This window comes from Sapajus apella, unplaced genomic scaffold (genome assembly GCF_009761245.1).
Source record: "Sapajus apella isolate SASKATOON/1434 unplaced genomic scaffold, GSC_monkey_1.0 scaffold2, whole genome shotgun sequence".
In the NCBI taxonomy this organism is placed as follows: Eukaryota; Metazoa; Chordata; class Mammalia; order Primates; family Cebidae; genus Sapajus; species Sapajus apella.
Genome location: NW_022436942.1, coordinates 35,164,067 through 35,178,683, shown reverse-complemented (window position 1 = coordinate 35,178,683; position 14,617 = coordinate 35,164,067). Strand labels below are relative to the sequence as shown.

The 14,617-nt window shown below is 36.0% G+C and overlaps 1 protein-coding gene across 9 annotated transcripts in view; it reads left to right on the top strand.

Moving 5' to 3' along the window:
• Positions 1-14,617, top strand: part of NAP1L1 (nucleosome assembly protein 1 like 1) — a 38,907-nt gene that overhangs the window by 14,801 nt on the left and 9,489 nt on the right. For 6 of the 9 annotated variants that reach the window (XM_032296132.1, XM_032296140.1, XM_032296119.1 and 3 more), the window contains 6 exons: positions 1,796-1,881; positions 3,319-3,421; positions 10,616-10,757; positions 11,011-11,091; positions 12,445-12,573; positions 13,555-13,626. In XM_032296132.1, coding sequence (XP_032152023.1) covers positions 1,796-1,881; positions 3,319-3,421; positions 10,616-10,757; positions 11,011-11,091; positions 12,445-12,573; positions 13,555-13,626 — 613 coding nt within the window. The remainder of the gene's footprint in view (positions 1-1,795; positions 1,882-3,318; positions 3,422-10,615; positions 10,758-11,010; positions 11,092-12,444; positions 12,574-13,554; positions 13,627-14,617) is intronic. The other 3 variants (XM_032296176.1, XM_032296162.1, XM_032296167.1) reach the window with 1 other exon arrangement.

Genomic DNA, 14,617 nt, shown 5'->3' with positions numbered 1-14,617 from the left:
CAGGAGGATAGGCATAGGTTAGTTGCAATTACTATGTCATTTTATATAAAGGACTTGAACATCCCAGGATTTTGGTAGGTGGTTTCCTGTGGGTCCACCATAAACTTGGAGGGATGACTGTACTCAACTCTGCTGATGTAATGTGAAAGCAGACAATACATAAATGTAGTGTGTCTGTGTTCCAGTAAAATTTTATTTACGATAATAGGGTGGGCTGGATTTGGCCACGTGGACATAGTTTGTGGACAACTGTTTTAAAGCGTTTGGATATAGATGTTCAATAAAGGATGAAAGACACTGGAGGAGGAGTTGCTCCAATTATGTGTAACCAGTGGCCCTTGTGTGTGTACACTTTAAGTTTATACTAAATCAGTTCTTCCAGAAATAGGCTAGGCGCAGTGGCCCACAACTGTAATAATCCTAGAACTTTGGAAGGCCGAGGTGGGAGGATCACCTGAGGACAGGAATTCGAGACCAACCTGGCCAACATGGTGAAACCCTACCTCTACTAAAAATACAAAAATTAGCCAGGTGCAGTGGCATACTTCTGTAGTCTCAGCTATTCAGGAGGCTGTGGCACAAGAATTGCTTGAGCTTGGGAGGCCCAGGTTGCAGTGGGCCGAGATTGTGCCACTGCACTCCAGCCTGGGTGACTTTCAGAAATAATATGTATCATTTCTGAAGACTGAATTTTTTTCCTTTGTTGACAGGAACTTAAATTGTGCCAGCAGAGTACAATTGAGCTATTCTGTATTTGTATGAAAATTAAGTCATTATTTGTCTTTGTGGAAAATTAATTTTTCAAATGCTATTTAGGCACAAAAGCAACTAAATTTCTAATCCAAGTGTTAAAATATTCATACAGGAATTGTTCGATGACCTTTTATATTGATTTAGGAGTCCTTAATTTCCTTTCTAATGCTAGATGCAATCCCATGTTCACAAATTAGATTTTTGGTGATTTTTTAAGATGAAATGGGAAGGATGTTATCTTACTACTTTTTACCTTCTCTTTCATCTCTTTCATGGTGCTATCATCTTGGCTTTGTTCTAAACAAGAATTAGACTCCAAAGTCCTTATTCTTTCTCACATCCACTATGAAGTAAAGAAAAGGAAAGTCCAAAGACAGTATAGGCTGATAACAGTTGCTGCACAGCCATAAGGGGTCCAGGATTCTTCTGTTTTCCTAATTCCTTTTTCTTTAGCTGGTGGCTTTCATTTTCTAGGATGCCTCACAGTCCAGTGTGGCTGCTGGAGCTCTATCCATCATACTCGTATTCTAAGTGGGAGGGGGAGAGGGATTAAGATAAAGGCTCCCCAGCTATCTACCATCTTGTTAAGGATACTCCCTCAAAGAAATACAGTACTTCGGCTTTTTTATCTTGCTGCCAAAATAGTCTAGCTGAAGGTAGGCTAGGAAATGTAGACTTTTAGCTTGGTTTGTTGCCATCTCATATAAAATAAGGAGGTTATTACTAAGAAGGAAAAGTAAAATCAATGGATATTTGGTTGAGTGCACATGCTTGTTGACATCACATCCCTCAAAAACCTACAAAACCAGTTTTTTATATCTTGAAAAGTATAAACTTTAAATGTGACCAGATGTCTTTAATGAAAGTTTAAGAACTTCCAGTTTGTATTTGTTTACATATGAAGTTAGAAAACTGAATTACCTTTTGAATTTCCTATTTTATGTCTTTGAAAGAGATGCTAATTTTGAAAATGAATTTTTTCTATAATTTTTTGTTGGTAATTGGTACATTTGAACCTTGGTGTGATACTGTGATGTTATAGCAAAGAACAGTCTGAACTTGATCAAGATTTGGATGATGTTGAAGAAGTAGAAGAAGAAGAAACTGGTGAAGAGACAAAAATCAAAGGTATTACTTTAAATTACTTCAGGAGTCAGTGATTGCTGGCACATGTCTACTGGAGGGTAGTTATAAGTGCCAGTCTGTTTTTTTGGACTCTTGCTCATTGTTCATTTTATCTACTGGTCCATACCTCTGGTAACTCTGTGTGTGTGTGTGTGTGTGTGTGTGTGTGTGTGTGTGTGTGTGTGTGTAAGTGAGAGAGAGAGTGTGTGTGTGAGAGAGAGATAGAGAGAGAAAGGAAGGGTAGGTGTAGATACAGCAAGTCAGAAGTCATTGTTTTTGCATCCTCCACTGTTGGAGTGACTTGGTGTAGCTGTGTAAAACAGCTGCCCATGAGTTCTGTCTGAATTTAGAAATGTTTCAGGTTTGATGTGGTGCTTATGACAGTATGTTTAGTGTTTAATATATAGAGAACATGTAGTGTGTGTCTTTTTAAAAATCCACTCCTTCAAGCAAAAAAGCCATTTATTAAGTGTAGGTAATCAATTTATTTTAGCAGATAATTTTTGAAAGGAGTGGTGGTGGGGGATTGTACTGCTTAGGTTATGTCCTATAGATCTGGGCCAAGAATATTAAGGTACCAGATGACTCAGCTTTTCATTTTTAAACCAGATGGAAGTTAATTGTGAAAAGACTTCAGAACTTGTATTAATAGCTTCAGTTTTCATTTTGTAACATTTTCTTAACAGATACAGAACTGTATCCTCAGTGACCAATATAGATATTTTTAAATCTGTATTGGTTATCCTGGCTATACATCATCTAATAATTGAAATATTATTAATGGCACTTTGTGTAATAACTGTATTGATGAAGAGAAGATTAGTAATGTAATTTGTTTTGTATAAATTGGCGTAAATTTGGATTGAGTGTTTTTAAAAAGCTATTGATAACCACATTTTGTTTTGGCTTCAGTTACAACCTTTGACTGTCTCAACTACTAACTTTATTCATACATATAGAAATACATTACACAGGCATTAAACATAAACATCAATCACGAACTTCGCCTTTCTCCTGGGCCTAAAACTGTCAGTATATTTGCGCTTTTCTGATATGTGTTGTCTGCATTCAAAGGACTGTCAAGAGCCATGATAGGCATCTGAATGAAGCCTTGAGCTTCCTAAAAATGCAAGGTGGGTGAAACAGAAGATACTAGGAAGAGAAAGGATATTGTTCTTAGTACTTGTGGCAGTGGCCTTGAGAAATGCCTTGACTAGAGATAAATCATTAGGAATCTGAATTATTCCTGAACATTGGGTTTTCTTAGAATACATTCTCTTTAACTTGCCCTGCCCATCTCTACTTATTATATATACCAGCAATTTATGGGCCAGTTAGGAAAACTTCATGAGATTGGATTGTCCTATTTAAAAAGCATAATACATTTTCATAAAATCCTTCTTTCGATGCCCTTTTGTTTTGTTTTGTTTTGTTTTAAAGCACGTCAGCTAACTGTTCAGATGATGCAAAATCCTCAGATTCTTGCAGCCCTTCAAGAAAGACTTGATGGTCTGGTAGAAACACCAACAGGATACATTGAAAGGTACAAGTTCTCCTTTTCCATGGTCCTTATTTATCTTTCTATAATCAATCAACATTGCAGGCATATCTATTTTTAAGACCACCTAGCATTTAGATAGGCAATAGTAGAAACCTGTTGTCTGTTAGTATCTAGTATAGGATTATTGGAAGTTTAAAATTGTGCTTAGTACCACCTGTTTACATTGATCTTTTAAAATTTATTTATTTGGGGTCAAGTTTATAGGAAGTACACTGATCTTAAGTATTTCTGAGATTTGTTTATAGGTGTGTTAGAAGTACACAGAATTAGAAGAAATACCGATTTCTTATTTCACTGGTGACATAAATCATTCATAATAGCATGAATATCTTAACTCAGCTTACACACTTAAAAAACTTTCTTTGTGATTTTAAGATCCATTCAGGTTACTATCTATATGTTAATTATAGTTAGTAGCTTCTAAATGTTGCCGAGTTCTCTGTGGTGTTTTATTTGCTTTTCCTATGATGGACTTCTTTATCAACATGAATTGTGATGGACATCTTTGTGCATGTCCTGCAAAGGAACTGTGTAAGAATTTCTTTGAGATGTGTACTCAGCAGTGGGATTGCCACTTTATACATAGAGTATGTAAGGCTTTAAGTATTATACTTCTAGCATGATTTCCAGAAATACTGTATACCCAGTGCAAGTAGATGGATTTATCTTTATGTCTGCCAACAATTAGTACCATCCAGCTTTGTGGTCTTTTTGTTTTTATTTTTAAATCAGCCTAAGAGGTGCAGACTCATTTTGTCTTATTTGTATTTTATGATTCCTAATGAGCAGCTTTTCTTCATAATGCTTGTGAGCCTTTTCGGTTGCTCATTGGTACCCTTTTCCCATTTTCCTGTTGGGATTGCTATTTTTTTAATGCTTTGCAAAAGTTTTTGTATTCTAAATGTTATTGCCTTATCTGTTTTTAGGCATTCTAAATAATGTGTCATTTCTACTAATTTTATCCATGGAGTCCTCTGGTAAACAAGTTTTATTTTAGTAAAATACTTTGCCCTAAGGCTTGTGCTTTTGAAACTGTTTAAGAAGTCCCTCCTGGTCCTGCTACGTTTCCTATTGAATAGTTTTACCTTTTATATTTAGGTCTTAAATCCCTCTAGAGTCTACTTTTATATTTGTTATATATAAGCTTCCAGTTCCCTTTTCTTCTGCTTCACTTTTTTAATGAGCTAGGTTGGCTTAATTTTGGTGGGGGGGTCCTCCTCCAGTGACATGAGCTAGTTTTTATAACACTATTCACTAAACAATCCATTCTTACCCCATTTAGGGTACCACCTACCTTCATTGCATATCAAGTTGTAAACATCTGTGTTTGTCTTTGAGCAGCACTCTTCTGTTGTGTGGTCTTTTTGTCTCTTGTCATTGTCACACTTGATTACTATAACTTTATAGCACGTCTTAATATTTAGCAGGGCAGGTTGCATCCTTTTACACTTCTCCCCCAACACAATCATTCACATTTTTGACAGTTTAAGTTTATCAGGGTTATCAACAAGCAAAAAACCTTAAAACTTTGATAGGAATTATATTGGATTTATAGATTGACAGAATTACATTTTAAAATATTGTCTCATCCACATACTTCTTCAGGTCATGTTCTGTGTCTTTAGTTTCAAAGTTATCTTCATAGAGTCTGTCGGTTAAGTTAATTTCTGTATATTTTGTGTGGCTGTTGTGAATAGCATCTTTTTTATTGTATGTTTGGCTGTTCTTGATGTACAGAGGATTGTTGCTTTTTTTTTTTTTTTTTAAGTTGCTCTTGTATCCAGTAACCTTGCTAAACTTATTGTAGTAATGCGTTCTGTTTTGGCCCCTGTCAGAAGATTTTATCTGCAAATAATGGCAGTTTTAGCTCTGTTCTTCCACATTACATTATGTCACATAATTTTCTTTACAACATTACCAGCACTTTCACTACTATATTAAGTCTTATTTCCATTCATATTGGGAATGAATATAAAATCTCCATTAAATTCAGTGCCTATTTACTGTTTTTTTAATCTGAACTTTTTTTTTTAACTATATCAATTAAGATGCTCTATTGAACTTTTCCCTTCCCTATAGTAAGTAAATAGTAAATATATGTTTTTGTTTTGGAAATACTGATTTTGGATATCAAACTAGCCTTGCATTCTTGTAGTAAATTGAACCATGATGTGTTATCGTTACATTGTTGATTAATTGAATTTTATGGTTCTTACTTGTTAGTGAAATAAGCTTGTGTTGTGTGCATGCATGTATGTACATGCATGAAGAAACTTTCAGGAAATGGTAATATTTAACTGGTTTTTGGAGTCAGAAATACAATTGCCTAATGAAATGAATGGAGCTGCTTTTATTTTTTTTCTTTATTTTCTTTCCTTTTAAACTCCAAAATTGATGAGAGAACTTGAATAAATTAGTATGTTTTGAAAAAAAATTTTCCAAAACTCCCCAGGACCTCTACTTCCCAAACTCCAAAGGCCCAAAGTAAATTTTTAGAAGAATTCTACCCCAAGAACAGTTAATTCTTATCTAATACAAGTTGTTTCAGGAAAGAAACAACTTTTCTTTCCTGAAACAATTAACTTTGGGCCTTTAGAGTTTGGGAAGTAGAGGTCCTGGGGAGTTATGGAGAATTTTTTTTTTTTCTTTAACATACTAATTTATTCAAGTTCTCACATCAGTTTTGGAGTTCTATATTTTAAACATGTATGCACTTATCTAGTTTTAAAATTGATTAGCACATAGTTTATAATAGTCTTAAAAATCTGGTTTTCATAATCTGTATTTTGCATCTTAATTCTGCTAGTTGTCTTGATCTTATTAATTTCTTAAAATATTAATTTGACTTTTCCTTTTCTGTGTTGTCTTTTCTTATTGCTGCTGTCTGGTTTCTGGCATTAATGTTACTTCCTTTTTAGGTTTGCTCTATGTTACTCTTTCCAGTTTTTAAAATTGAATGCTTAATTTATTTGATTTTTATTTGTTCATTTGTGTTTTTTATGGCCTTAATACTCTTATTTTTGTAAATGTTGATTGTGAAGATCTGCATGCTGAAATTAATAGCTCAAGCTTATTATATTCTTCAGCTTCTCTCTATTTGTGCTTATTCGTTGTTTGCTTGACCTGACAGTTTTTCTGTCACTTGTAGATTGAAATATTTTGAAGCCATATTAGGTGTATGATATTTGTGAGAGCATTTCTTGTTCTCTTGTTTCATTTTACTGATATATGTCTTCCTTTGTATTTTATCTTTTTTTTTTTTTTTGGCCATAATTTCTGTTTGATATTTCAATAACTACCACTAGCTTTTTTGACAAGGTCTTGCTCTATGACCCACACAGGAGTGTGGTGGCACAATCATGGCTAACTGTGATTGTCCCACCTCTCCCTCCCAAGTAGCTGGGACTCACAGGTACATACCACCATGCCTGGCTATTATTTTTGTAGAGATGGAGTCTCACTGTGTTGCCTAGACTGGTCTTAAACTCTTGGGCTCAAGTGATAATTCCCACGTTGGTCTTCCAAAGTGCTGGCAATACAGGTATGAGCCATCACCCCCAGCCTTTTTTTTTTTTTTAAACCTTTAACCTAGTATGTCTTTTTCCGTCTTTGTGTTTTCCTCTAGTATCAATGTTTGCTTTTATTTTTTTAGATACAGTGTCTTGCTTTGTCATCCAGGCTGGAGTGTAGTGGCAAAATGATGGCTTGCTGCAGCCTCAGCCTTGGGCTCAAGCAATTCTCCTGCCTCAGACTCCCAAGTAGCTGGGAGGAGTGCACACACCACTGTGCCTGGCTAATTTTTATATTTTTGTAGAGACGGGGTTTTGCCATGTTGCCCAGGCTGGTCTTGAACTCCTGCGTTAAGGTGATTCACCTGCCTGGGCCTCCCAGAGTACTGGGATTACAGGCATGAGCCACCGCACCCGGCCTCAATATTTGTTTCTTTATTATTAGTAAGTCTAACTTTGCATTTCTTAAAAGTTGTATTTTTGGATGTATTGCTGCCGTCTTGCTCTGTTTTTTTAATTTGTTTTACTTCGAGTTTTTCTTCCTTCTTTTCTGCTTCCCATTGGATAGATCAAGTCGTCTTCTGGTGGTTCCAAAGTTAATGTGTTGGTTTTTGTTAATATGGTAGTAGCTTATAACCTAATATCTAAGTTTATTTGCCCCTATTGGTTTCTTAAATTTACCAATATCTATATTTACAAATGTGCTTTCTCTGGCCCTCTATTTTTCCCTTCAAAGCAAGAAATTTACCAAGATATTTGACCACACGCATACCTTAAATAGAATCTCCTGGATTTTTTTTTAAACTTCCTCAAAAGTTGCTTTTAGTAATATATAGTGAGTATCTGTGGCAAACCTAAAGCCTGGTATACCTGATAAAATTTTCGTCTTGCTTTTATATCTGAATGATAGTTTGGCTAGGAAATAGGCTTAAAAAGTACAATTTTTTTTTTTTTCTGTACTTTAGTGTTTCTTTTAATGCCTGTTAGTCTGATTCGTTTTTCTTTGAAGGTTATTCTTTTTCACTGGACACCTTTAGGATTTTCTTTTGTCTTTGATATTCATAAATCTCATTAACCCATCTAGGAAGCAGAGTAAGGATTTTTATATTGCTTTAATTCTGAGAAATTTATCATTCCCATTTATTAAGTATTGTACGCCTTCTCTGTTTGTTAGCTGTTGATACTTTTGTCATACGTATCTCAGCTTTTCTATTTTCCATCTGTCCTTCATGCTGCCTTCTGGTAGAACTTTTCAACATCATGGACTTTATCTTCAGTTGAATCTATCCCGTTTCTCTTATTTGTTGCTTATTTTAGTTATTATATTTTTCTTACTTAACATTCCCACTCTGTTTTAGATTTCTTGGTCTTGTTGCATGTTGTTAATCTTCCTCATCTCTATATTTGCATTCTTCTTTAAATTCTCTGTCTAATAATGCTGCTTCAGATGATAATTTGACTCTTTCATAGAAATTGTACTCTTGAAATGTCTAGTTATTTTTGCCTTTGAGCTCCGGCACATTAGGCAATACCAGTGACCCTGATTGTTTTTTAGAGAGAAATGAAGGTCTGTGACACGGAGAAGGGCACGGGGTGAACCTAAGTAGTAGCACTAGTTGCCTTAGACCAAGTTTGTTGCTAATCCAGGCAATTTTTATGGTGTGCTTTGTAGGGGTGGGTACCAGTCTCCTTTGGTTGTCTAATTTATTATTCCTAGATTGGATCAAATGCATGTTTGAGGGCTTTGAACCATTACAGCTTTCATCAGCTCTTCATGTTATTTCAGGAACCCTGGCATTGGGCTCATGTGAAGGGTGAAGGTGGCAGGCAATGATTGTTGCAAGGCAGATGCAGAACTTAAGAAACTTTCTTGCAGAAATGCTATCTTCCAGCCTGTCTGCACTGCTGCCTGCTGTGGCCATTCCCTCCCTATGTTGTTAGTTACCCTGTACCAGTTAAACACAACCTCCAGTCTTACCTGAAATTGCTTATGGTGTGTATGTGCCTGAAGTAGTTGCTTCATTCTTGGTTCTGAAGTTGTTAGGGATAGCTTTTTGAGGGGGCAAAAAAAGCCAGAAGCCCATGCTAGTTCACTGCCTTGGCAGAATAGTGCTTTTTGCTTATAATTAACAGAAATAGAAAGTTGATATCTTTAAGTGTTTGTTTTTTATTTCTGATAGCCTTAAATAAAGTAGTGGCTAAGTTAATGAATTATTTGATTTCCAGAAGTTTGTGGCAAGAAATTTTAATCTGGATTTTGTATCTGTTGCATAGTTTACCTGAAGTTACATTTTAAGTGTGAACATTTATTGTTAGAGAGATTGAATCATTCTTTAGGAGATTCATAACCTAGTGTGTATAATTTTAAAAAATCAGTCCCCCTATTCACAGTAGCAGACATGAAATCAACCTAAATGCCCATCAGTGACAGATGTAATACAGAAAATGTGATACATATACACCAGGTAATACTCTGCAGCCATAAAAAGAAGGAGATCATGTGGGAACATTGATGAAGCTAGAGGCTATTATCCTTAGCAAACTAACCATGAACAGAGAACCAAATACCGCCCATTCTTATTTATAAGTAGGAGCTAAATGATGAGAACTCGCGAACACAAAGAAGGAAGCAACAGACACTGTAGGTACTTGAAGGCAGAGTGTGGGAGGAAGGAGACGAGTAAAAAGATAAGTATTGGGTACTGGGCTTAATGCCTGGGTGATAAAATAACCTGCACAGCAAACCTTCACATATAACCCTAAACCTAAAATAAAAGTTAAAAAAAACCCAAAAAAAACAGTGTCTCACAGTGCATTGTATGGTGTATTAATTTTATCTCATCAAAGCTGTTATTTATTTTTGAGACGGTCTCATTCTGTCAGCCAGGCTGGAGTGCAGTGGTGATGCAATCTCACTCAATACAGCTTCAACATCCCAGGCTCAGGTGATCCTATCATCTTAGCCTTCCAGGTAGCTGGGACCACAGGCATGCACCATCACACCCAGCTAATTTTTGTATTTTTTGTAGAGACAGGGTTTTGCCCAGGCTCATTTTGAACTTTTGGGCTCAAGCAGTCCACCCTCCTTGACTTCCCAAGGTGCTGGGACTACAGGTGTGAGCCATAGCACATAGCCTAAAGCTGTTATTTTAAAAATACTTGTCTCCTCTTTATGGTAGGTTGCACTCTTATTTAATAATGTAATTACTAATTCCTGATTAAATATGGAGACTAAAATAAAATAATGGTGTGTGGGATCTTGTCCTTTTTCCTAATACACATATACTCCCTTCCTTTTCCTAATAACTTGTATAGGTGAGATATATGTAAAAGAAAAATCCAAGTAATCATTGTTCTCAGAACCAAGATGGTTAGGCCATGACCTCAGCAATGACAAGTCCAACATTTGGTTAAAGATTTAGGGTTGGCAGTATGATTTGCATCATCTTTATCAATTTACCTAGTTCATTGCTACTTTTGAAATATTTTATTGCCAGTGGTTCACTATATTCATATCTCTTTGGTTTTTATTTGCTTTGAATCTGTCTTTTGCCTCAGATAAAAAAACCTGTCATTCACTAACTCTGATGCTTCAGTTTCAGTATGACAAAAGAATTGTGACTTCCATTTCACTATGATGCTGTGTAACTGGTTTCTAACCTTTCAGCCTGCCTAGGGTAGTTAAAAGACGAGTGAATGCTCTCAAAAACCTGCAAGTTAAATGTGCACAGATAGAAGCCAAATTCTATGAGGAAGTTCACGATCTTGAAAGGAAGTATGCTGTTCTCTATCAGCCTCTATTTGATAAGGTAATGCTTTCTCCTAATTAGTTTAATTTATCATTCTAGAAGACAAATTCTGGAAATATAAACAGACTTGGAAGAACTTGGTCTTTAGAACTCTCATTGAAATTGTTATTAGTGGCACTTGGAGGATCTATCAATAATAGCAGTCAAGGTTATGGTATGCATTTGTTAAATTTATAAGACTACTTAGTGAGAAACCACTGGTTTTAGCTTGGATGCCAATATTTTTATACAGCCTTTTTTTAAATCATTTTAGCGATTTGAGATTATTAATGCAATTTATGAACCTACGGAAGAAGAATGTGAATGGAAACCAGATGAAGAAGATGAGATTTCGGTTAGTATCATCTTTTATTTTAGTGTGTTTTTTAGATGATGAAATCTTAGGACTTGTCAGAAATTTTAGCATTTAATGATGGAATACAATATTACATAATCAGTTATATTTTTATACCTAGGAAATATTTTTTCTTTTTTTAAGAATGATAGTGCAGATGAGCTATTATTCAACGTGGCACCACCATCTGCATTTTATAGTTTTTTGGTTTAAGAGATAGGGTTTTGCCCAGGCTGGAGTGCACTGGCATGATCATAGCTCACTGCAGCCTTGAACTTCTGGGCTTAAGCTATCCTCCCATCTCAGCCTCCTGAGTAGCTAGGACTATCTGATGCTACCATGCCCAGCTTAATCTCAACATTTTTTTGTAGAGGCAGAGTCTTCTTGCCCAGGCTGGTCTTGGACTCCTGGCTTCAAGCAGTCTTCCTACCTCAGACTCCTAAAGTGTTGGAATTATGGACTTGAACCATTGAGCCACTGTACTCAGCCTATTTTTATAGTTTTTTGAGTCTCACTCTGTTGTCCAGGCTGGAGTGCAGTGACATGATCTCGGCTCACTGCAATCTCCACCTCCTGGGTTCAAGCAATTCTCCTGCTTCAGCCTCCCTGCAACTGGGATGACAGGCGTGCACCACCATGACTGGTTAATTTTTTGTTATTTTTAGTAGAGATGAGGTTTCATCATGTTGGTCAGGCTGGTCTCGAAATCCTGACCTTAAGTGATCTGCCTTCGTTAGCTTTCCAAATGCTGGGATTACATGCGTGAGCCACCACACCCGGCCTATAGTTTTTAGTTTGTAGGTTCATTATATGCGTTTCTTTTTTAACTTCATGATAGGCTGAGGATTGTTGCCATTTTCAAGTGAAGAAATGGAGGCTTTTAAGTGTCTTTCCCACAATGAATAATGGCAGAGCTGTGACTCACATTCAGTGCTGTTAAGTGTTCCACCTCTCTAGCATTGCTATTTTATGTTGTTTGGTAAAGAGAACATTATATTTTGATTAAGAACACCATGGCATGAGGCATTGGACCAAGTTAATATTGCTTTTCTTGTTTACTATGCTTAAGACTTCATTTTTAGTGAGTTAAATTTTTTTTTTTTCACTAAAAGGGTTTTTCCTACAGATCTTGGTCATCTTAGTGGTTCTCTTCAGAGGGGTGTGGTAGCAGTCATTTTCATGGGATTAAGGTTTGTTATGGGTAATAGCAGTATTTATACACGTTTACACAGGTAGACTAGAACTTTGAAGGTAATAATCTGGTGACTGTATGCTTTTTGGTTTTTATACCTTTGCTACTTTATCAAGAGTTCTGATCTATGTATTAAATAATGTATGCTGTCACTTATCAAGGAGGAATTGAAAGAAAAGGCCAAGATTGAAGATGAGAAAAAGGATGAAGAAAAAGAAGACCCCAAAGGAATTCCTGAATTTTGGTTAACTGTTTTTAAGAATGTTGACTTGCTCAGTGATATGGTTCAGGTAATTTTATTCATAAATGTACCAGTTTACTTTGAAGGGTAAACCTTTGAAGTTTAAATGGCATGATGACTGTTCTCCTCAGTGTTGATCTTTCTAGAATGGTTGCTTACTTTTGAAACAGCTAATATCTGTTGAAGGGAAATTACAGCTTTGATTAATGTAATCAAATAAATTACAGTTTATTTTCAAAAATGAGATAATGAAATGGTGCCATTGATAATTGCTCATTATCAACTGCTGTTTTCTCATAACCCTGTGGCTTCGGTCTTTACCAGTTTAGTATGGAAGTATGATAGGAAAGTTAATCTTACAGCTGCAATTAATGCAACTACCCATCCCCCCACCCCAAACAACCTTTTTCAATCTGAAACAATTCTTCCAGGAGAAATTTGCATTTTCTAAGAATACTATAAAGATGTTAAACTCATTCACAATGGTTACATTCTCTGGCAAACCATAACGGTTGTCACCTTCTTTGGGAACTTCTTTAAGCATTTCTTGAGTGAGTCACTGCATGTGCGTTGTAGTAGTACATGTTGCCCTGTCTTGTCCTTGTTGGAAGTTACATGGAGAAAAAGAAATGATCTCCACATAATTACTGCTTAGTACAGTTCTACTTTAGCAAAGTAGAAGAGGATCAAGCAGGAGGAAGGGGACAAGCAGCTGGAAAATGCAGCAGTTATAATCAGGAAACATTTTTAAAGCAAATGTGCCTTATTTAGACTTGATTTTGAATTTTTTGTCCTATATAATGATTTAGTTGTCTATTTGGATACTTTTTCTCTACCAGTGGCAGTAGAACTGCAGTATAAACTAGCTTTAGTATAAGCCATAACCTGGAGAGTAAGTCTTAAGGTTCATAATTGCTATACAAAATTACTTTAAAATACATCTCCGTCAGCTGGTATCTGTGTAGTAACAGAACACAGCTCTCAAATGCCATGTTAGATACTCATTTTTTAAAATTTTTTTAATTTGAAGGAACATGATGAACCTATTCTGAAGCACTTGAAAGATATTAAAGTGAAGTTCTCAGATGCTGGCCAGCCCATGGTAAAAGAACTTTGAAATATTTATAATTTTGTAACATGCTTACAGGTAGATAAATAGAAACTTTTTAAAAGATAACATTCAAGCAGAAGGTTGGTGCTCTTTGTTGTAGTGAATAAATATTTGGATGTTGCTAATTGTGAGGCAGTATTTATTCCTTTTCCTCCCTCTGAACATAAACTGTTTGAAACACAGACAATCCTTGTTCCTGGCTAAGTGGATAAAAATAATGCCAAGGGAACATGAATAAGTACTTCTTCTGTATTAAAAGGCATGAGCTTAGGAATTACATAAAACTGATGATGTTAGAGGATGCCCGCTCCCTATAATAAGGAAAAATCAGCCAACGGCCTGTCCACCAAACTACCAGTATTAATGTAAACTATGGGCAAAACTAGTATGAATATAGGCTATAGATGCTTATGGTTGGGCATTTTCTGTGTCAAGTTCACGTTTAGTCTCTCTTTGAAAGCCTAATTCCTGGGGTAGGTGGGAGGAGTAAGGGAGACAGTATTTAGGTGTGCCTAGCCTATTGCGTGAACATGTTAATTATTTAGTAGTTGTAAATTGAAACTAAGCTTTATTCAGTTTAATTTGTACCTCATTTTGATTTAAAAATAATCCAGGGCTTATCTGACAGTCTGTCCCATAAAATATTTCACTGCCGGGCTCGGTGGCTCACGCCTGTAATCCCAGGACTTTGGGAGGCTGAGGTGGGCATATCACTTGAGGTGAGGAGTTCAAGACGACCCTGTCCAATATAGTAAAACCCTATCTCTACTAAAAATACAAAAATAAGCTGAGAGTGATGGCACACATCTGTAATCCTAGGTAATTGGGAGGCTGAGGCACGAGAATCACTTGAATCTGAGAGGCAATGGTTGCAGTGAGCTGAAATTGTGCCACTGCACACCAGCCTGGAAATGTAAAACTGTCTTAAAACAATGCAAAACTCTGTCTCAAACAAAACAAAACAAAACAAAACAAAACAAAA